Source organism: Stenella coeruleoalba, assembly GCF_951394435.1.
Source record: "Stenella coeruleoalba genome assembly, chromosome: 12".
NCBI lineage: Eukaryota > Metazoa > Chordata > Mammalia > Artiodactyla > Delphinidae > Stenella > Stenella coeruleoalba.
Genome location: NC_137158.1, coordinates 42,919,798 through 42,941,506, shown reverse-complemented (window position 1 = coordinate 42,941,506; position 21,709 = coordinate 42,919,798). Strand labels below are relative to the sequence as shown.

The window sequence follows — 21,709 nt, the reverse complement described above, 5'->3', positions numbered from 1 at the left end:
GAGCCTCTCAACTATTCCCTGCTTCAGCCCTTGGCCCCCTGGTATATTTTCCTCACAGCAGCTACAGGATTCTTTTAAAACCTAACTCAGATCATGTCTTCACCCAAACATCTGCAATGGCCATAGCCCTTATAATAAGGTGCCCACTTGGGTCCCACAACTCTCTCTTATGTCTCTGACCTACTTTTCTACAGCTCTCCCCTTGCTCGCTCCCCTCTAGCCATCTTCACTTCCTTGCTGTTCCTCAAACATGCCAGGCAAACTATGCCCTTGCTGTATCCTCTGCAGGATGCTGTCCCCACCCCATCCAAACGGCCCTCTCTCTCTTCCTTGGGATCTCTCCTCAAATGTCACCATATCAGAGAGACCTTTCCTGACCATCTCTGTAAGTGGAAACCAGCTACCCAGACACCATCTCCTTTACCTTGCTTTTTTTCTTCATAGCAATCATCTTCATTGGGACAGTTCTGCCCACCAAGTATGTCTGATTTTCCTAAACATATGATATGATTGCACTTCCTCACCTTTTGAAGTTGGGTGCAGCCACCTGACTGACTTTGTCCAGTGCCACGTGAGGAGAAGGGTCGTGTGTCCCTTTCGGGCATAAGCCAGTGCGCAGTTCACCACTCTATCTTCTCCCTCTCCCACAGAGACTGGCCATGCTCCAGATGGGGATTCTCTGGGCAGCCTGGGTCCCAGAGTGAAGCTGCACAGAGCTGAGCCCCCAGCTGACCTGCAATGAACATCCAGTGTAAGTCAGAGATAAACCTGGTTGTTTTAATCCACTGAGATTGGGTTGTTATTACCACAAAGTGACTAGCCTATCCTGACTGACACACTCTGCCATATTCCATACTTGTTTGCTGTCTCCCCCTCCCCCTGTCTAGAATGTAATCTTTTTGATGGTAGGACTCTATTCACTGTTATATCTCCAATGCCTGGAACAGTGTCTGGCACGTGGCAGGTGTTCAATAAATAGCTGTTGGCTGACTGACTGAATGATAAATTGATCACCCCAGCTGAAACAGGAAGATTTAACAATGGCAGGTGTTACTGTTCCTGGATGCATCTACAAAAGCATTCCTTCGATCTTATCTGAATGGGAACAAAATGGTTCCAGATTCAAGATTAGAAGTGCAGCCGCTCATCTCACCAGACACAGTCTGAAAGCACAAATCACCTATGGGTACATAACCTAGCGAGCTGTGAAAGCACATAACGTAGTTAAAGTTACAACACAAATGGAGATGTGGCATACTGCTGAGGGGACTCAGTGACAACCGTAAATAAAAAGCATTGGCGACATTTGTGTCGATGCTGACTGCTGATGTGGTTTCCTTCCCCCTGTGTGGACATTAGCATTTGTAATGAACTGAGCTTCAGAGGCCTGGGATTTTATCTGCCGTTATCACAAATTGGTGTAGGAGCCCCTCTCAGGACTTTTGCAAAAGCCATGTGTGCTTTTCTGAGCCGCTTTCTTTTCATGGGCTTCCTCCTGGTATGCCTGAATTTGGATGGGGATAATGCATTTCCTGTATCATGTGGCACCGTACAAGGAAACGCATTGTATCCCCTAGGAGGAAGAGTACATCTGTAAGTAGTTTTTAAGAGTGTACTGAGGATCTTGTTAGGGTGGCTTATTCTCCCAGTTCCATTTGGTTGATGAAGTGGATCACGTGACAGATGTGCATAATAAACTGCTTCAGTTGCTGCCAGTGGGAAGCTCAACCTATAAAATGCGGAATCTCACGGACTCATTGAGGGCCGAGCAGGCTGATCACTGAAGAGAGAAGTCTGCCTCATTGTGAACTGTCATTTCTCACTGCCTCATACAATGCACCAGTGTTACTAGGCTTTGCTTTTACTTCCTCCCAAAGTAACTGCCTTTCCACTTTATTCCTAATTCAAACTGGAAAGGCAGTTGTTTCTGTATATGATTCCCCAGAGAGCAAACATTATTAAGATATGCAAGTAACCATCCATTAAATATACCTGCGAGGAGTCTTTATGTTTTGTCATTTAAAAAGGAAACGTATGTACATCAGAAAGTAGGATTGTGGGAGCTTTTTTTTTTTTTTTTGCCTCTTTCATTTTCTTTTCCCCTCATCCTTTTCTTTATTTTCTTTCTCTGTTCCATTAGCTTATTTTTTCTCTTTATATTCATTGGTAATTCCCTAATGACTACAGTCATAAGGGATGTAACTTGTCTCCCATTTCCATGGGTGGTACAGACAGTGACATCCAAGCCAAAAACCACAGGTGACCAACCTATTCCAGGAGTGATCTAACTTGCAGCTCATTCTAGATGCTCCTGGGTCACTAAGGAACAATGACTGGAGAAATAAAAAGCAATAATGCAAATTTTAGCCCTAGATATGATCATAGGGAAAATGATGAAAAAGGAGGTAAGTCAATTTGATTCACTTCTACCACGGAGCATCCACATGTGCTCAGCACCAGACTAGGCACTATGGGGAGCCAAAGAGAAAGCACACGGCCCTTGAAAGTCAGTGAATAAAATATGGTGTACGCTGACATATCCAAATGCCATAATAGCACAGGCAATAGGGCCTTAAGGTGGTGCCAGGGGGAAGATCTCAGTGAGAACTTAAATGGTCAGGCACAGATTTGGGCTGGAGGCAGGAACTGAGCTAGACCTTGAAGGACAAGTAGATTTTGAATGCTGTCAAAAGAGCAAAATAGTCTATTAAAGAGGTCAAGAGTGCATGACATCTTGATCAAGTTCAGCTGTTTGGGACACCTCACAGCCCCTATTTCCCAACTAATCACATGTCAGCTGCACAGGTTATATAAGAACATTAAATATATATATATATATATTTTTTTTCATCAGATGTTAGTATAAGGCAATTAACCACAACATGAAGTACTGAGATGTCACATCTGTAAGCTTTAAATCGATTGTGAAGACAGCAGAGTTGTTTTTCTTGTCTACCAGTGAGTGTCATGGATTAAAAGTGCTGCTGAATTTAAGGAAATTACATTTAAAAAATGTAATCTGGGAAATGAGAGCTTAATCTTCTAGCAGCAAAACAGCTTATGAAACTTCTTTTGGAGACTTTTCAAAATGTGAGATTTGGCTTTAGTGAGTTTAGGGAATTTTCCTTTGGCGACAGAAAGCTGGCACTGGGACACTATAGAAAGCCCCCGGCACCTTAGCTACCTCCTTCTGACTCTGATTTCTGGCAAGAGCCAGAAAATCCCTGGCTCTTTTCTGCAGAGGAATGGCAGGACTTGACAGCAACTGTTGAGTTCACACAGAGATGGGGAGTGCCTTGTTCCCAGGGTCAGCTGGGGTGGGGCTGAGAAGCAGCCCAAGGCCAAGAGCTTGACTTCCTGACCCTTGCAGAAAAGTGCAGTGCTCTTTAATTTATTCCTGATCGGAATACTTTGCTGTGGTTTTCCTTTTAGAAAAGGAAAGACATGCCCTTTTAACCATTTCCTCTCAAAAGACCTTTGTTAGATTTGATTTAGTTGTTTCAATACCAAAATAGCTACCACATAGAAAGTATTACTAAAAATGTCTCCTAGTCCTGTTTCACATAACTCAGTAATATGTTTCTGAGGTCTTGTGCCTGGGACTATTAGTCCTTTTGGTTGTGAGGGACTGGAAGGAAAAATTAAATAGAGTTTATCAAAAATAGAAAGAAACCCTTTTGGGCCATCTCCTTTACTCTGAACGCTATGAAACCTTGAACGTAGGGGTACACACACATGGTTTGCCCGTGTGCAAGCATACACACACATACTCTGACACATCACCTATTTTACTAAAAAATATTATGATAGAAAACTTCATTATTTTTGTTTGGCCTGGTTGTAGTCCTTCAATGATGGGCACCTGAGAGGCAAATGTTTGCAGGTAGCTGAAGGTACAGCTATGTGTTCTGCCCGAAACCTAAAATTAGATTGAGTTGACAATTCTATCTGGAAAGATTTTTCCCTCAGTGTTTTCATTCCCAAACTCTGCTACCTCCCACTTCCTGCAGAGACTGGAGTCATCGTAGATAGTGCTCAAAAGTAATAACTCCTGAGAGACTCTCTCTGCAAAATCAGCATGCAAAAGGCTGTTGGCTGCAGAAACCAAGGACTCTTGGCTATAGCAGTAAAATGTTAAAGCCACGCAATAGCAAAAGGAATCTGGGTTTCCTGTATTTTAAGTTGTCTATTGTTTCATGCTTCGCTTTAGTGAAATCCAGAGAAATGAATTAAAGAGTTCGCTTTTAGAGTCTTTATAAATGTAAGGTATTTTTGTTGTTATTCCTTGAAAGATGATGAAAATTAGGTGCTGAAATTTAGAGGCCTTCTGAAAATGACTTGGAATAATTATATTTGTTAAACTGGGCAGCCCTGATATCATATGCTACATAAGTCAACGTTCATTATTCTTTAATGATTCTTTGCAATTCTTTTTTCTAGAACTTTGCAAGCTTGACTTGTGTTCACCTTGCTGTGGAATGTTTTAAAGGGCATTTTATCTAATAGCAGAGGAAAATGATAAATTATAGATGTCAAATCTTATAGTAGTGATTTAGGTAGCTAGGGTAAGATTGTAAGCAATAAAATAAAAAATTTCCCAATCAACCTCTACATTAGAAGCAAAAAAGAAATTGCTGTCTGCATAATTAAAGCGAGACATGTCAAGATGCTTGTTAATATGCTAATATGAGGGCTTTTTTTTTTTTTTTGGCTGCCTGGGTCTTCACAGCTGCTCGAGGGCTTTTCTTTAGTTGTGGCGAGCAGAGGCTACTCTTTGTTGCAGTGCGTGGGCTTCTCACTGCTGTGGCTTCTCGTTGCAGAGCAATGGCTCTAGGCATGTGAGCTTCAGTAGTTGCAGCACATGGGCTCAGTAGTTGTGGTGCACAGGCTTAGTTGCTCCGCGGCATGTGAGATCTTCCTGGAAAAGGGATCGAACCCATGTCCCTTGCATTGACAGGTGGATTCTTAACCACTGTACCACCAGGGAAGTCCCTGAGGGCTTTTTAAAAAAAAAAACAAAAAAACTTGAAATCATAAAGCAGAATACTTGGAATATTTATCAGTTTAAGCAAAGAAGTTCTGTATTTATGAATGAGTATGAAGTGATTTCATTGTAAGTGTGCTCTGGAAATACAGATATCAAGAAAGAAAAAAAAAAACCCTCAGTCTCTTAAGCATTTGGGGTCAGGACAACAAGGTGGTTAAGTGTTGGCCAGGGTCTAAATTTTCACCATGTCCCTGTCAGCTGTGTGACCTCATGCAAGTTATTACTTAACCTCTCTGGGCCTCTGTTTCCTCGGCTGTAAAATGGAGAAGATAGTGGGTCCTACCTCATAAGGTAATTGTGAGGATTACAAATAAAGCATTTAAAATAGAATCTAACAGAGCAAACACTCAATAAAAATGGTTGTATAATATCTTTCCTCTGCCCAAACTCCCTGGAGCTTTTCCTCTTACTACCAGTGAAAGCCGACATCCTTATCATGTCCTCCAAGGCCCCATACAACTGGCCTGTTTTCTTTCTGACCAGATCTCAGACTGCTTTCCCTCCATGCTCAGCTCACACGCTGACCTCCAGGCTGCTCCTCAGACACACCAGGCACCCTCTCATCTCAGGACCCCTTGTCTTGAAAGCTGTCCCTCAGACATCCTCAAGGCTGGCTTGTCACTTCCATCAGGTCTTTACTTCAAAAGCACCTTATCAAAAAAAACAAAAAGCACCTTATCAATGAGACTTTCCCTGGATCACCATCTAATATACCTCTTGATATTTTACAGTCCCCTTTTCTACCTTATTTTTCCCCTTAGCACTAACTACTTCCTAACATACTATATATCTTACTAATTTATCTTTTTTACTGTCTACATCTTCCACTAGAATAGAAATTGCAAAAGGCAGGGATTTTTGTTTTAGTTGCTGTTGTATCCTCAGTGCCCAGAATGGTGTTTGTTACAACAGTAGCTGTCAATAAATATTTGAAGGCTGAATGAGTGGATGATTTTCCTTAATTTCTAAAAAATAATAATTATATCCTATACATATACTTCCTCAATCCAAAGTTTAATGAAATGTAGTTTTTTTGTCACATACATTTCCCTTGGTTGCAGTGATGACTGTCAACCATTGATACAGCAACAACAGCTCCTTGAAGGCCAGATAAGCATATAATGAAAGTGAAAGGACAAGGTTAGGCCACCCTGGCCGTGATGCAGCTGTTTCTTCTAAGCCTTCATTAGTTCACCTGGAGGAAGAAATAATGCTGCTCGCTGCACCTCCCTAGTTCCTTCTTCAGCCACAGATAAATCAGGGACAACTTCTGATTTTCCCTTGCTACCCTGTTCTTTTAATACCTACAAAGGGGTAGGGAAGCTTCTTAAGTAAATATGGCACATGATTTCCAATACCTGAATGTATGCAAGGGCAGAGTATATAGAATACTATTGAGTTACCAATGTGGGAGGATCTCTCTCTCTCTCTCTCTCTCTCTCTCTCTCTCTCTCTCTCTCCCTCTGCCCCCAGGGGTTATTTAAAGGGCGTTTCTAAACACGGACACGTTACAGGGGGTAGGAGGTAACATGGAGGATAAAAGTCCCTGAACATCTACTGTGTTCCCAGCGTGGCTTCACATACTACATCTCCTCACAACCAACCTGCATGGTTGATATTATCATCCCCAATCTCTAGATGGGGAACTGAGGTGAGACCAAGGCTCAGAGAGGATAAGTGGCCTGTCCAAGGCTGCCTGACTATTAAGTGACAGAGCAAGACATGGAGCGGTTATCAGGAACATGTCAACCACTTTTGTTTTCTCTTTCCTCTTTGCCCCTATAAGCACTTTCCTAAGCATTAGAACAATTTGTGTGTCTTGAGCCAACAACTTCTGAATTAGAGAGTTAGTGCTCATGATGGATTTCTGCCACAGCTTAAAGCTGGTGGCTTAAAACTATTGGGATCTCAGCAGCTTCTCCTCTTCTCATCGGTGAGGTAAGGACCTGCACCCTAGGGATGGGCTGACATGAGAGGAAGAGCAGCAGAAGTTCCCATGGGCGCTTGAGTCAGTGCAGACTCCTTTCACTCAACTTTATCCTTTCACTCAAAATCTAGCAAGAAGGTTGCACACAAATATTTATCCCTATAAAAATTTTCCACTTATTTTCATGTTCATTAGTAAGCTATCTTTCTTTTTTCAGTGTTCTCTGCAGGACTGTGAACAGGATCCAACTGGGCTTTACACCCAATGTGAATTAAAGAAATTATGGCTAATAAATATTACAATAAAAGCTATGATTGAATACTTACTATGTTGTAAGCACTGTGCTTACAACACATGCTTTTACACAAGCACAACACTGTGCTTTTACATGAGTTACTTAGCTTAATCCTCTAACAACTCTAAACTCCTATTAACCCATTTTTACAGATGAGAACATTGAGGGTCACACAGGTTAATTGGCCAAGGTCAAATATCATGAAAAGGCATATCTGTCATGTGAGCCCAAGCAATTTGACTCCAAGCACCAAAGTTACGATCACGAGGCCATTGGTCTGCAACATTAGAATCACCAGAGAGCATTCTAAAACTATCCTTGTCTGGGTCTCACCCCGGAGAGTCTGACTTAATTGGTCTGGGCTGGGGCCCAGGCAAGGATGCTTTTTGAAAGCATCCAGGTGATTCTACCACAGCCAGGTTGAAAACCCCAATATATAACATAGTCTCCATGCTTAGGCATACTACCCAAGGTCAGCTGCTAGGAAGTGGTGGGGCTGTGTGCTGAATTCAAATCTGTGTGGGTTCAGAGTTTGGTTCAGTCATTACCATCACCTTGACCAGGACTCTACCACTTCCACCCCAATACCACCTTACAACTTTCACAGCATATTCCAAGACAGAGAAATAAAGGTTCTCCAGTTAGCATATCTTATGAAAGATGTTGCTTTCAGGAAATATTTTCATGACTTCTTAAATAATCTAAAGCCTCTTATTCTCCTCCTCCTCTTCTTCTTCCTCGTCTTCTTTTTTAAACGTTTGGCCTCTGGAAAATATTTCAAGTATAATGGCAAAACATCTAACTTTCCTATGAGCTTAAAAAAATGAAGTGGTTCTTCAGAGTAAACAAAAAAATCTTTTCATCTAAAATTTTACTTTAGACCAATTCAGTGCCCTGGGACTTAGTTCTAGTGTTTGGCTCAGGTTTCTGGCACTGAGCACTGGGCTCTGGCCTCAACCCTGCACAGGGTCACCTTACAGCTGCACCTCAGGGCTACTCGCCAAGAAGCTGGTCTCATGGCAGCACCACCCTATGGCTTAATACCAGAACACTGAGCGTTGATAGCGAATCTGGCTGAAAGCAATTCATGTGACTGCAACTCTTTAGCAAACAACTTATGGAAGCCACCTGGTGAAGCACGGTACCACCCTCCCACGTTTCTGGGAGAAAAGAGAAGTAATTTTCATTAGTTTCTCTAGGAGCAGAGAAGGGTGTTTATCAAAGTTTAATTTACAGCCAGTAACTTGTGGATTGATATAACCATCACATAAAAGGAGAAACATCTGTCACTTTCATTTGTAGCCGTGTTTGTAGCAGCTCTTTCAAAAAGGAAGACTAGAGGCCTGCTATCCTGGTTTGGGGGCTGTATGGTTAGGCCATTCAAGATGGCTGTTTCCTTGCTCTCTATACATCCCCTGCTTGACCCGTGCCTGCTTCACTCACATGACTATCCAATCCTCTTAATTATAGGGCTTAATTAGTCCCTGGTAACTGATGAGCCCACCTGACCTGGCTTCCCCCCTGTAAATGGTAGCCTCCTTCTCCGCCGCCCCAGTAGTGAAGGCTGCTGTCACGTCCTGCCTGTTGTCTGCCACACATAGTGGGGTTTCCCTCCAGGATCCTTTGTGTAAGCTCCCCCTATCCAATAAACCATTGATGGTTCTGTTGCTATCTCTGGGCTCTTCAGTCTCTGAGGCTGGGCAACTGCAGAGCTTGAAGGGCTGGGGGGTACAGCCCAACAGGGACAAAGAGATCAGTGTCTGAAACCTGGTTTTCCCGCTAACCAGGGGGGTTTGGGCAAATAACTTAATCTCATTTTGCCTCAGTTTCCTTATATATAAAATAAAACTTCGAGCTTGTTAAATGAAGTCTAAATCTCAGTCCTAAAATTGTATTACATGTATAAATATTTATAGCTTTTCTAATTGGTGTAACCACTTGAAACTTATCTTCTTACTAGAGAAAAATCTGGATTTCTAAAAGTCTGTGGTTGACATTAAAGATGGAACTTAAGAACAAGGAATTGCAGAGTTTTAGCTGTAAGAAGCTAGATACATAATATGCCCCAACTTCCTCATCTTATCTTCTCCCTCTTAGTCTTTTCTTTCCTTTCGTCTTTTTTCAACAAATATTTTCTGAGTTCTGGTATACACCAGGCACTGAGCTAAGTGCTGGAGACCAAAACTGAGTTCTTAGCCTTAAAGAACTTCCAGTACAGTGGACACAGACAAGTGAACAGGTGATTAAAACACAATGGAGTGAGGCTACAATAGAGGTGAACATAGGGTGCAATGGAAGACAGAGGCCAGTCTCAAGGTGAGGTAGGGGTGGGAGTCAGGGAAGGGTTCCTGGAGATGACATCTAAGCTGAGACCGACCGGGAGAGGGGCCACATTTCTAGGCAGAAAAGCAGCATATACCTTTGAATATCACAGAGGCAACTCTGGAAAGGTGGGGAATATTTCCCCAGGGCATGCAACTGGCCAATGACAGAACTGGTGGTACAACTAGAGCTCAAGGTGCTAACTCCAAAGTTACAGGCTTGGTTGAATGTCAATGACATGAAGTAATAGTTTTTGTTTTTGTTTTTTCGGCACAGGTGAAACATCACAGTGCCTGCCTTTGTTGCCATCACCTTAATTAAGACTCAAGCTCTTCCCTGGTCTCTCTCCATTTAGGATCTCCCCTCTCTGGCTCCAGTGTCTTCAGCAGTAACTCATCAACACAGTACAGTCACATCACAGGCCCATCACCTGAGAAGCACCACAACCAGTCTACTCCAGGAATGAAGATCTTTCAGCTGCTGAGTGGTGTGGATGGATAAAGAGCCTGGCTGACCGGTTTAGGAGACAATCCAGGTTAGTGACAGCTCAGTTACAGGACAGTTATAAGGCATCATGGTTGTCTTCAAATATTTGAAGGGTTGAAGGAGGGGTTAGATCTAGTCTTTGTGGGTTGAAGGGGAAGAAGAACCAAATGGATGTATATACGTACAGATAAGTTTATCTTCCCTAAATAAGAACTTGAGGCTGGTTGCATTGGAAGTAATGAGTATCTTTACAGCAGAAGTATTTAAAACCAGGGCAGAATGACCACTTGACTGGGATGTTACCAAGGGGATTCATGCCTCTAAGATGTGATTTATAGAAGTCTAATCAAATCCTTCTGGCTCCAAGCTTCTGTGATTCTATATTTTCACACTTGGCCCAGGCCAACTGAGGTCTAACTGTTCTAGTTTCTTATCTACTCTTCACAAAGTATTTACTCTCAGTTCTAATTAATTAGCATTTGCAAGCACATTATTTTTACATTTCTAAGCAAAGATACTCTTATTGTTTTTTTGTAATATTTAAAAAGGCAATTTAGTGTTGGGTTTTCTTTTTCACATATAGCATTGATATATCGATATTTACCTCTAGGTAGTGAAGCTACTATACTTCTGTGAGAAAATGGGCAGTGGCACACGCACACGTGCACACATATACACATGTAGTCTGGTGTGTGTGTACTGCCTTATTTTAGGTATGCTTTGTCTGTGTACTTGTATGCTGTTCATGCTAGGATCCATCCTCTTTCACACCCAAAGAAATTTTACAAACTCTTCCTTTCCTTTCTTTCACGTTTGTTTTTATTGTGGACACTGTGCTGCTGTTCCCTGAGTCTAAAGATGCGGGGGGAGAGAAGGGAGAGTGCTGTCAGTGAAAATTGAAGATATTACTGGCAGTTCTTGCAGGTGCAATTTTGATTTTGTTAACCACAAATTATTTTCAGAGAGCAGTGGCAAAAGATGATTTATATTGTTTTTTAAGGCAGAATTCTCTGTTGCCAACATAGTAGAATAAGACTTATAATATGTTTTTACCTGATTTCTATGCTTGGTGCATGTAATGTGTTATAAATCAGATATATTAAATAATACTTTGTTTTAAATTAGTATTTGGATAATATATTATGTGGGATCTAAAATATGTATGTTTCAAAACCACATAATAGCTTTTCAAAAGGAGAAAAAGAATGCAAGCTTATTTTCTAAGTGTTCAAAATCAAACAACATTAAAAGGACCTGTCAAAATGAGCTGGCTCTTCCCTAAAAGCCATGGAACATAAATTACTTTAACATACTCTGCAAAGGAACTTGTCCTGCACTAGCTCCCATAAGCTGCCTTAGAGAGAGGTTTATGCTCAACTACACATTAGGAAAAAGAAGCGTTCCACAGCTGCTGGTTCGTAACAGCTTATTGTGCACTGAGAGCGATGCTGGGAGCGGCTCAGACAGTCCCTAAGCACTCGGTGCGAAGTTGTGGGTTAGGGCCTCTGGGAGAGCTGTTGACTGTGCGCAGGATGAATAAATCATTTCTCTCAAGGTAATCTGTGGCGGGCTTCCCCTCAAAGAGTCGTAATCATCTGGCCTCTGCATGCAGATGTAAAAGTAGAGCATTCTGTTGTACTGAAATGGCAGCACATGGAAAAGAGCACCACCAAAAATGGCAAACAGAACTTGCAGGGGCAGCAGCAAGCAGCTCTGTATTGGCTGATAGACTTTTTCCCCCTTCCAGCTGTTGCTCATAAGATAAAAATGTTTTCCCTATTGATTTTTTGTTTGTTTGTTTACTGTAAAGAATGGTAAAAGTTGGGGGGGGACACCAGGCAAAATCCCCTAAAATCACTGCAGGGACAGAGCCAGGACCTGAGGAGGGCAGGTGATTTTAAAGAGAAAGAAAAGGACAACTGGGAGCAGAGGATGGGACAAAGTCTGCAAAGCTAGAGAGCAGATGACAGAAGATTCTACAGCTGCTCACTGCAGCTGCTCTAATAGTCTCCTCTGCTTCAGAGTAGAGACAAATGTGTTTAGAAATGAAAGGCAAGAGGCCATGGGAAAAATGTATCTTCCATTTCTAACCAACTGGAATACAGTCTTCACAAAGCTCATCTTGTTCTCATGAGGTGGTTATTTTTAGGATTCAAATATAGGCAAAATACGAACCAGCAAACCCTATGTGCTTCTTAGCTGGAAGCGCAACTGGGTTGCGCCAAGTTACTGAGAGCACACTGCAATTTCTAAGGACAAACTTGTAGTTGGAGCCTTGAACATTAGAAATGGTAGCAATTTAGTAATATGATAGTTTATGGCCTTGCCCAACTGTTTCTGAACTCGTAAAATGCTTTGTCACATGTAACCTTAATTTTTATATGCTTTAGGCCACATACTGGCTTTAAGCCATTCTTTCTTCTTTTAAACGCAATATGAATAAGGGTAGTTGATCCCTCTACTCTGACATGATTTCCAAGAACTCTGGACCCTATTGAGCTCTGTGCTATCCTGAGGAGTGGCTCTGGTTGACGTGAAATCCTAGCCTGAGGAGATAAATACATGATTGGGGAGGGGGGAGGGGCAGGCCAACTCTACCCACCCCCATATTTCCTTCAGGAGCCATAGGCCTCCTAAATGGTAAGGTTTTCGCCTCCTTGATAGCAGAGAGCATTTATGATTAGAAAAAGATGTTCTTCAAAAATGTCAGCAACTGAGAGAAGTCACAAAAGAGGAGGAAGAGAGTGAACTGTAACTGCATAGTTACTGGTCTGTTTTACAGACTTAAAAAATATAACAGGCTCAAAAACTTTAGTAAACTTGTGTAATGTCACACAGGAGGGTCAGAAGTCAAAGGTCTGTGAGACTCTAAAACTTTCTACTACAAGACAGCACGGCGCGGCGGTGAGCGGGTGGCGCGTCCCAGAGCTCCCTAGAGCTCTCCCTTCTGAAGGGTTATAAAATGCAGACAGAGAATGTGTATTTCATTGATTCAAAAAAGTTGAAGTCATTTCTGAGGCTATATGCCTTTGCGGGGCAGTGGCACCCTCCTCCCAACTCCAGCAGGGCACTTAGAAACCACGTGAGTTTGCTCCAAGGCCTCCCGCCAGGCCTGAGTCTATGGAGGCCTACGGCTAACAGGTGCATGATCCCCCAGCTCAATTAGGCACGACACAAATCTGATGGGCCAGCGGCACAGTGTATGTTGTAGTCTGAGCAGCCTTAAGGATAACAAACATGCCACTGAATGCAAAGCACTTAGTTCTTTTTTTATTTATTGGAGTATAGTTGATTTACAATGTTGTTAGTTTCTGTGGTACAGCAAAGTGAATCAATTATACGTATACATATGTCCACTCCTTTTTAGGTCCTTTTCCATATAGGTCATTATAGAGTACTGACTAGAGTTCCCTGTGCTGTACAGTAGGTTCTTACTAGTTATCCTTTTATATATAGTAGTGGCAAAGCACTTAGTTCTATTGAGACATGTTCTTACCAACATGTTTAGAGAATTGAGATGATTGCAATGAGCAATTCAACTAACAGAATTATTCTGACCTCCAGCTTGAGCCATATTCATCATCTGACCCCACTCTGTCTAATCCTAAAGTACCTCACATGACTCCCCCAAATCTGTCCGTTCCAGAGACGAGGTCTCTTTGTTGTTCCCACATGGCTCTCTCACTCCTGCCTTTGTGCCCCAGCTGCTACTGCATCCTCTAACATGCCTTCACTTCCCCTCACCCAAGCAAATCCTACACCATTTTTCAAGGCCCATCTCAACACCCAAGTTTTCTCCAGTGAGTGTGCCTTTAACTCCAGTCAGCTTGCCTTTAACTCCAGTCAGCAGTGGCCTCTAAAATCCTGAACAGCAGTAACAAGTATCTCCACTCTTCATTTTCATATTGATTATGTTCAAAGTAGAACTTGACTGTGAGTGCTCTGTAAACTCTCGTTATCACATCTTTGTAAATACCCACCGTCATCAAATTGTAAGCACCTTGAAGGCAGAGGCTCTGTTGACAAACTAAAATGACTGGCAAAGAGTACCACAGCAGTGATTTTATTCCTAACCCCAAATCTATTCTTGTGTTCACTTTGGATTTAAACCAGATGTGAGCTGATGAATGCCGTCCTTTGAGACTCAACTAAATTAGCTCAAGTCCTGTTCCTTTGTGCAGTGGGAACCCTACATTCCTCCCTAACTGTTTGGGGGATTCTGGAAGGGGGTGGGGGTAGTTTACAATTTCTCTTTCTAGTCACATCTGGCTCCAAGTTCTTGCTTCTGTAGACCTGCAGACTTCAGTAGCTGGAAGGAGCGTATTGCTATCCCCGAGACCACCATCTCCAGACATGAAACTCAGCTCCTTTTCTTGTTTCAGTAAATGGGGTGAAGCAGGAATGATGCCCACTTAACGAGAAAAATCAGAAGTGAGGCATATGTGTCCTGGGTCTTCACATATTAATGCTTCATTGTGGGTACTATTTGCCTTTGAAGATTTAGAAGAGAAATGCTTTGTATTAATTCTTCATTACATAGAGTAGAATGCTAGAAATTTACTTAGAATTTTTCTTTGCCATTTTCTAAGTGACTCTGATTTATTACTTCAGCCATAACCAAGGAATAAACGAAAGCTGCTTCATTATTTTTCATGTAGGACAGCATAGTAATTGCTAGTTAAACATATACAGAGTTCTGAAGTTTAATCATAATTTTACTTCAAATAGATATTACTGTGTTTTCTGGTTCTTTGGCCCAAATGGGATGCTTCTTGTTGAGAGGGGCAGTATAATGTATTGGATGAATACAGACTCTAGCGTCAGACTGTGTGGATTCAAATCCTATCCTATTACTTACTAGCTATGTGACTTGATAAACTACTTAACCTCTCAGTAACAAATGGGGCTAAGAATAGTACCTAGCTCATATGGATTAAATAAATACGTGTAAAGTGTTTTGAACAGTGTTTGACACATAGAGAACACTCTGGGGGGGTTAGTTGTTTTCTTTATTTGGTATCACATGGTTTATGCTATATATGCATTGTTATGGGCTGAATTGTGTCCCTTCAAATTCATATATTGAAGCCCTAACCCCAAAGACCTCTGAATGTGACTGTCTCTATTAGAGGCAGGGCCTTTAAAGCAGTAATTAAGTTAAAATGGGGTCATTAATCCAAAATGACTAGTGTCCTCATAAGAAGAGGAGATTAGGACACAGACAAATAGAGGGATGATCATGTGAGGACACAGAGAAGGCAGCCATCTGCAACCCAAGGAGGGAGGCCTGAGAAGAAACCAAACCTACCACACCTTGACCTTTGACTTCTAGCCTCCAGAATTGTGAGAAAAAAGTCTGTTGTTTAAGCCACGCAGTCTGTGGTATTTTGTATGGCAGCCCTAACTAATACATGTATCAAAATTAAATTTGGTAAAAAAAAAAAAAAAAAAAAATTAAATCTGGTGAGAAACTAATGGTTTGTCATTACATTTCTCGCAGCATTTAATTGGTAGGTTATCTTTAAGTTTTGATCTTTTGTGAGTCTGAAATCATAGTGGTTAAGAGCACTGAGCTCTAGTCTTGGTTCTGTCACTTTCTAGCCATGTACCTTCAGGCAAGCAAAGCCTAAAGACATATATAAGGACTGTTTAAGCCCCACTACTTCATGGGTATGTCAAGACTAAATGAGATAATACGTAGCACAATGCCTGGCACACAATAAATATTAAGTTAATGAAATTCTGTCTATCTAAATGTCTTCTGATGGTGGTGCAGAGGGGAAAGGGGAAAGCATTTTCTCAGCGCCTGACATTTTCTGCTTTTTTAAAAAAACAGGTAAAAAATAAAAAATAAAAGATAAATAAAAAACAAGGTAAGAAAGCCGAGGTCCATAGAAATGAAGTGATTTCTCCAAGGTTTTAGAGAGTGTGGTGGAGCTGGGATTCACAGGCAGGTGCGTGTGACTCCAAGGTAGACTCTCTTTGCACTATACCACATTACCTTTCCCATTAATTTTCCTAGGTTCTAGTATGCCGTTCCCAGTACCTACCTAAATGCATATATATATATATATATATATATATATATATATATATATATATGTATTTGATGCATGGGGCCAGAGCACTAGGAAATTAAATATCATTTTCAAAGGGGCTTTTCACATATGAAAGAAAAGCAAAAAAAGAAAAAATAAAATAAAATCCAACCTTTAGGTAGAAGTAATTCTAGCTTTGGTAACTCTACTGTCCTGCAATGGAGACGTAAGTGATTTATATTCTCATGTTGTGGTGTCCTGATTTGAACCAACAGACTACGATTTCTAAAGGATTATAACTTGTGCTGCTATTGGACCAACCCCAACGTCTAATTTTAGCACAAAACTTGGTCTGGCAATATTTACTCCCAGTTAAATAAGTGTGTTCTCAATTGCTAATGGCTCTCTATTTCATTTTGTAACTTTTCCGTACACGCCCCCAACGCGGGTCAGGAGTCACAGACCAGCTACCTATGGAGTTATTTTAAGATACCCAACAAGGCATTTTCCAACTAGTTTCTTTAACAAAACAGTAAGTAATCATTTCTTGAATCATTTGGTTTTTACTAAATTACTTCCCAGAAAATATTTAATTCCATCACGTGAGCAGTTAACTCACATATTTATTTTATTTTTGTTAAAAATAGACTAGCCCTTAAAGATACCAACTTTTAAATGTCTCAGTGTGAATAGCCACGTACACATTTCCACCACTTTAAAAACAGAAGTCCAAAGCTGGGTGATGGGACTATTTTTCTAAGTAGAGCTAAGATGGTTATGTGAACTACTTTGCTCTAGAAAGTATTTTTGCTACTTCACTAGTTTTGTATTATGATAGAAGCTTGGTTTACATGATATTAGGTACTTGGGTTTGAAATGTGAAAACCCCGATGTTCAAAAACTCTTTAATCCGGTAGAAATAGTTTGAATGCTTACTGTAGATCACAGTGCAAGTCTGCAAGACAAATAACTGGATTGTTACTGTCAACAGAATGCAACAGCAAAAGGCTGAAAACTTTTTAAAAATCTTCACATCTAAAAGAATACAGACAGCATAATTTGAGGCAAACAAGGAAGCAGAAAGGCTTATCCTGCTCCTTTTGCCCAATTTCAAGGGTAGTAACTATGTGGGAGGGCTCCATAGTTATGTCAAAGGGTCTGAAAATCCATATATTCTCCAAAAACAGTTTGAGGGTTGCATAAGAAAGAGGTTAGAAACCACTGGCCCAAGCCTCCCTTTGACTTTCTTCCTTCTGCGTCTTCAGGAAGGGATGAATAAGAAAAGGAGAGTAGCTGTAAGTGGAAGTGGAGATGATGGTAAAGCAGTATTTGATGCCATTTTCCTCAACCAAGTTGATGAAAGTTGTGGAATGGAGGACAGTTAGGATGCTATTTCTCCTTTGTTCTATGCTAACTCAAGTACTGAGTTACAATACCCTCAAACAGAATTCAGCCACTGCATGGACAGAGACTATTCACCTGAATTTCTGTAATTTGAAGTCCCTCAAAATGACTGGAAGGGCTTGGAGGGTTTCTAAACAAAGCAGGCAATTAAATTGCATTATTTCCTAAACTAAGTCAATATCAAATTGAAAAAGGATCGGTAGAATTTCCAGTCAAGTGGCACAGTAAATTCATGCTTCAATTCATCCTGTATGCTCTAAACACATGGTAAGGCAGATAAAGTAGAAAAAGAGAAAACCAAAAGGTCATTGCTGGGCTCAGAAAAACAAGATAAACATCTTTGTGCACTAGAAACACAACAGAAATGCAAAGCAGTGAGCTGGACTAAAGCTTCAGCCTATCAGGGCCTGGGTCTTGAAACAACTAGTGGCAACTGGAAATTTAGTTCTGGTGGAATACCAAGGCTAAAATGCTCTAGTCAAGATGGAGACCAAAGCCAGCATTGTTCTGAAAGCCAGGAACTGGTGCAGACCTACCATCCTGGTTTCCCTAGGACACTCTCTGCTTTACCAGTGAAACTCCTGAGTTTCCGGAAATCCCATAGTTCCGGGTAACCAGTGATGATTGGTCACCTGACTTTTCCCAGCCTCACAAAAGGAAGCTGGACAAAACTACTGCCAATATACTTCCTGGACCTGTGGGTTTATCAGAAGCAGTGGACCCAGGAAAGGAAAAGGACAAAAAAACATCATTACAGCAAGTGAACTGAGATACCACCTGGCTCAGTTAATAGATTAGACGTATTCCTAATATCGATACGGAGCTGGAGTCCTCTAAAGCCATTTTAAGATCTTGTTTATGGACTGGAGTCTGGAATGGGGACAAGGGCAGATGAAAATATTCATTAAATTGGAGATGGGGTAAGAAAGAATAACAGAAGTAACTCCCACTCAGTGATTGTGCAAATCAAAATTCCAAAACACAAAGAAGTTAATGCTAAAAAGACAGTTGTGCAATGATAGAGTAAGCAGTACCAGACTAGATCTCCTGCTATAAAAAGTTATAAAAATAAAACAATATATAAAACAACCATTTTCAGAAGTTGAACAACAAGCTGTATGGGGCTTTGTTGCCTGGGAAAAGAAAACAAATGAGTTGAGTTCCACAAATGCCCCAGCTTTCTGCCTGGAGGCTCTCTGTGAATTCACAAAGAAGGAAAACTTAAGCAGAGGATGGTGGTTTTGCTGAGTTTAAGAGATTGGAGCTCAGGAAGTAACTGCAGTTTGAAGAACAGAGTAGCAGAGAGGAGAAAGATGTGCAGAGACAGAGTTCCAGAAATCTGCGTAAGGGTCATCTTGAGTGTTTGTTTGAATATTAAGATGCACATGCATAAGATAGGACCCCATAAGGCCAGGCAAAACTACTGGGAGAAGAACAACTCTCAGAGAAAGAACTACCGGGGATCTGAGACTTAAGCAACACTTTAACAGAGATGGGAAGCATTTGAGTTCCAACCGGTGGAGAGACCTCTTGAACATGTGGGTGCTAAGAGACAATCTTCCATGGCATTTTTCCATGTCTTGTGACAATTTTGTCCCAGATTACCTTTCCAAGGATATTTGTATATCCAATAGCCTTTCGATGCTATAGTGTCACCCTCCAGGACAAAGGGCAAATTTGTTTCCTGACCAGGGTAATAAAGAGAATGGCTCCTTCCAGGGCAAAGTTTGGACAGGTTTGCTAGCAGCTATCTTATAAAATGAGAGGTTTCCTAAGCTCAGGGTTCCTCAGCCGTGATACAGATCCACTGTGTGTGTAACATCCACTTGGATCCACTCTGCAATGCCCCCATGATGTACAGGGACCAAGGGAAACCAAGGAGAATATGAAGCTCAGGATGCCTGTTGTGCTGTAATAAAGTCCTTTGTCTCTGACCTAGGAGTCTCCTGTTTTCTGCCGGCATCTAGGCTGCTGTTGTAGGCTTGCAAGTAGGATAAAATCTCAGACACTGAATAGTCCCTGACTGACAGCATTTAATAGAGACTTCAGAAAGGCAATACTCTAAACGTATAGCTAAAGTAGCCCTAAAGAGTTCTTTAAAACAGGCGTTGGCAAATCCAGCCTACAGAACAAATCCAACTGGTTTCGAATGCCTTTTGAGAAAATAATGTTTTTTACAATTTAAAGTGTTGTTTAAAAAAAAAAAAAAAAGAAGATGCAAAAGAGACTATAGCCTGTAAAGCCTAGAATACTTACTACCTGGCCCTTTAAAGAAAAACTTTGACTCCTTCTGCTTTAAAACCATCTTAACAGGGATTCCCTGGTGGCGCAGTTGTTGAGAGTCTGCCTGCCGATGCAGGGGACACGGGTTCGTGCCCCAGTCCGGGAAGATCCCACATGCCGCGGAGCGGCTGGGCCCGTGAGCCATGGCCGCTGAGCCTGCGCGTCCGGAGCCTGTGCTCTGCAACGGGAGAGGCCACAACAGTGAGAGGCCCGAGTACCGCAAAAAAAAAAACAAAAAAACACCATCTTAACAAAGCTTTAAAACAAGACTTGAAAGGACCAAGCTGATCTGGAAGTAAATTAACTGCCTGCTGGAACAAAATACTCTCAAAAGGAAGACTAGAAAGTCTAGAAGCTCAACAGTATGGTGAGTACAAGATCCAGCAGCAAAAAAAATTAATAGATGCATAAAGAAGCAAGGAAATGTAACTCATAACTAGGATAAACTCAGTCTATTACAATTAATAGAAAAGGACTTTAAAATATCTCTTATAAATATGTTCAAGGATATAATAGAAAACATGAAATAATTTGGAAACAAGTAGAGACATTAAGAAGTTTTAAAAATCATATATAACTTCTAGAGCTGAAAATACATTCTTTGAAATAAAAAATTTTAAATTTCTTTGGAAGGGCATTACAGCAGCAGATTATACACTGTGGAAGCTCAGTGAACCTGAAAAATGGACAATGGGAATTATACAACCTGAAGCACTGGGGAGAAATAAAAGAAAGACAGAGCCCTAGTGAAGTGTGGAACAACATCAAGGAGTGTAATTCAGAAGTAGAAGAAAGAGTGTGGCAAGAAAAAATATTTGAAGAAATGATGATTGAAATGTTCCCACAGTAGATGAGAACCATTAAGTCACAGATTGAAGAAATTCAGTAACCCCCGAGAGGGATAAACACAAGATCATCACACCAAGGAACACCATAATTAAGTTGCCATAAACCAACAATAAAGAGAAAATCTTAAAAGCAGCCAGAGGAAAAAAAGATATATTACATAGAGGGGAACAGAAATAAGAATGATTACCAATTTTTCATCAGAAACAAAGCAAGCCAGAAGACAAGTGCTGAAAGCAAACCAACATGCAAATAAATAAACATCATCAACTTAGAATTCTTTATACAGAAAATGTAACCTTGAAAATGAAAGCAAAAGAAAGACCCTTTCTGGATGTGTTGGCAAGTGGGAAAGTCTACCCGCTGGGTTATAGTCTGCTTCTGAGTGGACTTGACTGCTCTGTGGGACCCAAGTGAACCTGTAGGTTTGTTTCTGTTTTGTTTTTTTTTTAAATTAATTATTTTGTTTTATTTTTGGCTGCGTTGGGTCTTCATTGCTGTGTGCAGGCTTTCTCTAGTTGCAGCGAGCAGGGGCTACTCTTTATTGCCGTGTGCGGGCTTCTCCTTGGCGGAGCACGGGCTCTAGGCACGCAGGCTCAGTAGTTGTGGTTCACGGGCTCCAGAGCGCAGGCTCAGTAGTTGTGGCGCACGGGCTTAGTTGCTCCACGGCATATGGGATCTTCCCGGACCAGGGCTCGAACCCGTGTGCCGTGCACTGGCAGGTGGATTCTTAACCACTGCGCCACCAGAGAAGTCCCTCTGTTTTTGTTTTATTTTAAAGCTGTGCCACACAGCTTGTGGGATCTTAGTTCCTCAACCAGGGATTGAACCCTGGCCCTTGGCAGTGAGAGTGATGAGTCCTAACCACTGGACCGCCAGGGAATTCCAGAACCTGTAGGTTTGACTGCAGAGGGGGGTTGAATATAAATGTTGCCATGGCTGCTCTTTACTGGTACTGGCCACTTGCCAGATTCTGCTCCCTCAGATCACAGTCTCCTGAAAAGGAGAGTCATCTGGGACCTACCAGGCTGCACTGAATTGATCTGGTTGTGCCTTACACA

General features: G+C 41.4%; 2 protein-coding genes and 1 long non-coding RNA gene across 8 annotated transcripts in view; 2 read left to right on the top strand and 1 right to left on the bottom strand.

The window, feature by feature from the left end:
- The window catches only part of TRAF3IP2 (TRAF3 interacting protein 2), a 98,147-nt gene extending 88,062 nt beyond the window's left edge, over positions 1-10,085 (top strand). For all 3 annotated transcript variants that reach the window (XM_079939300.1, XM_079939299.1, XM_079939301.1), the window contains exons 10-11: positions 651-751; positions 9,947-10,085. In XM_079939300.1, coding sequence (XP_079795426.1) covers positions 651-704 — 54 coding nt within the window. In that variant the 3' untranslated portion in view covers positions 705-751; positions 9,947-10,085. The remainder of the gene's footprint in view (positions 1-650; positions 752-9,946) is intronic.
- Positions 1-21,709, bottom strand: part of LOC307195302 — a 54,982-nt gene that overhangs the window by 4,333 nt on the left and 28,940 nt on the right. For 2 of the 4 annotated variants that reach the window (XR_013830774.1, XR_013830776.1), the window contains exon 2: positions 525-733. This is a non-coding gene — a long non-coding RNA (uncharacterized lncRNA). Of the gene's footprint in view, positions 1-524; positions 734-5,572; positions 6,468-21,709 lie in introns of those variants that run through there. The other 2 variants (XR_013830775.1, XR_013830777.1) reach the window with 2 other exon arrangements.
- Positions 9,991-21,709, top strand: part of REV3L (REV3 like, DNA directed polymerase zeta catalytic subunit) — a 230,608-nt gene continuing 218,889 nt past the window's right edge. The window contains exon 1 of the mRNA XM_079939298.1: positions 9,991-10,126. The gene's annotated coding sequence lies outside the window, so the exon portion shown is untranslated. The remainder of the gene's footprint in view (positions 10,127-21,709) is intronic.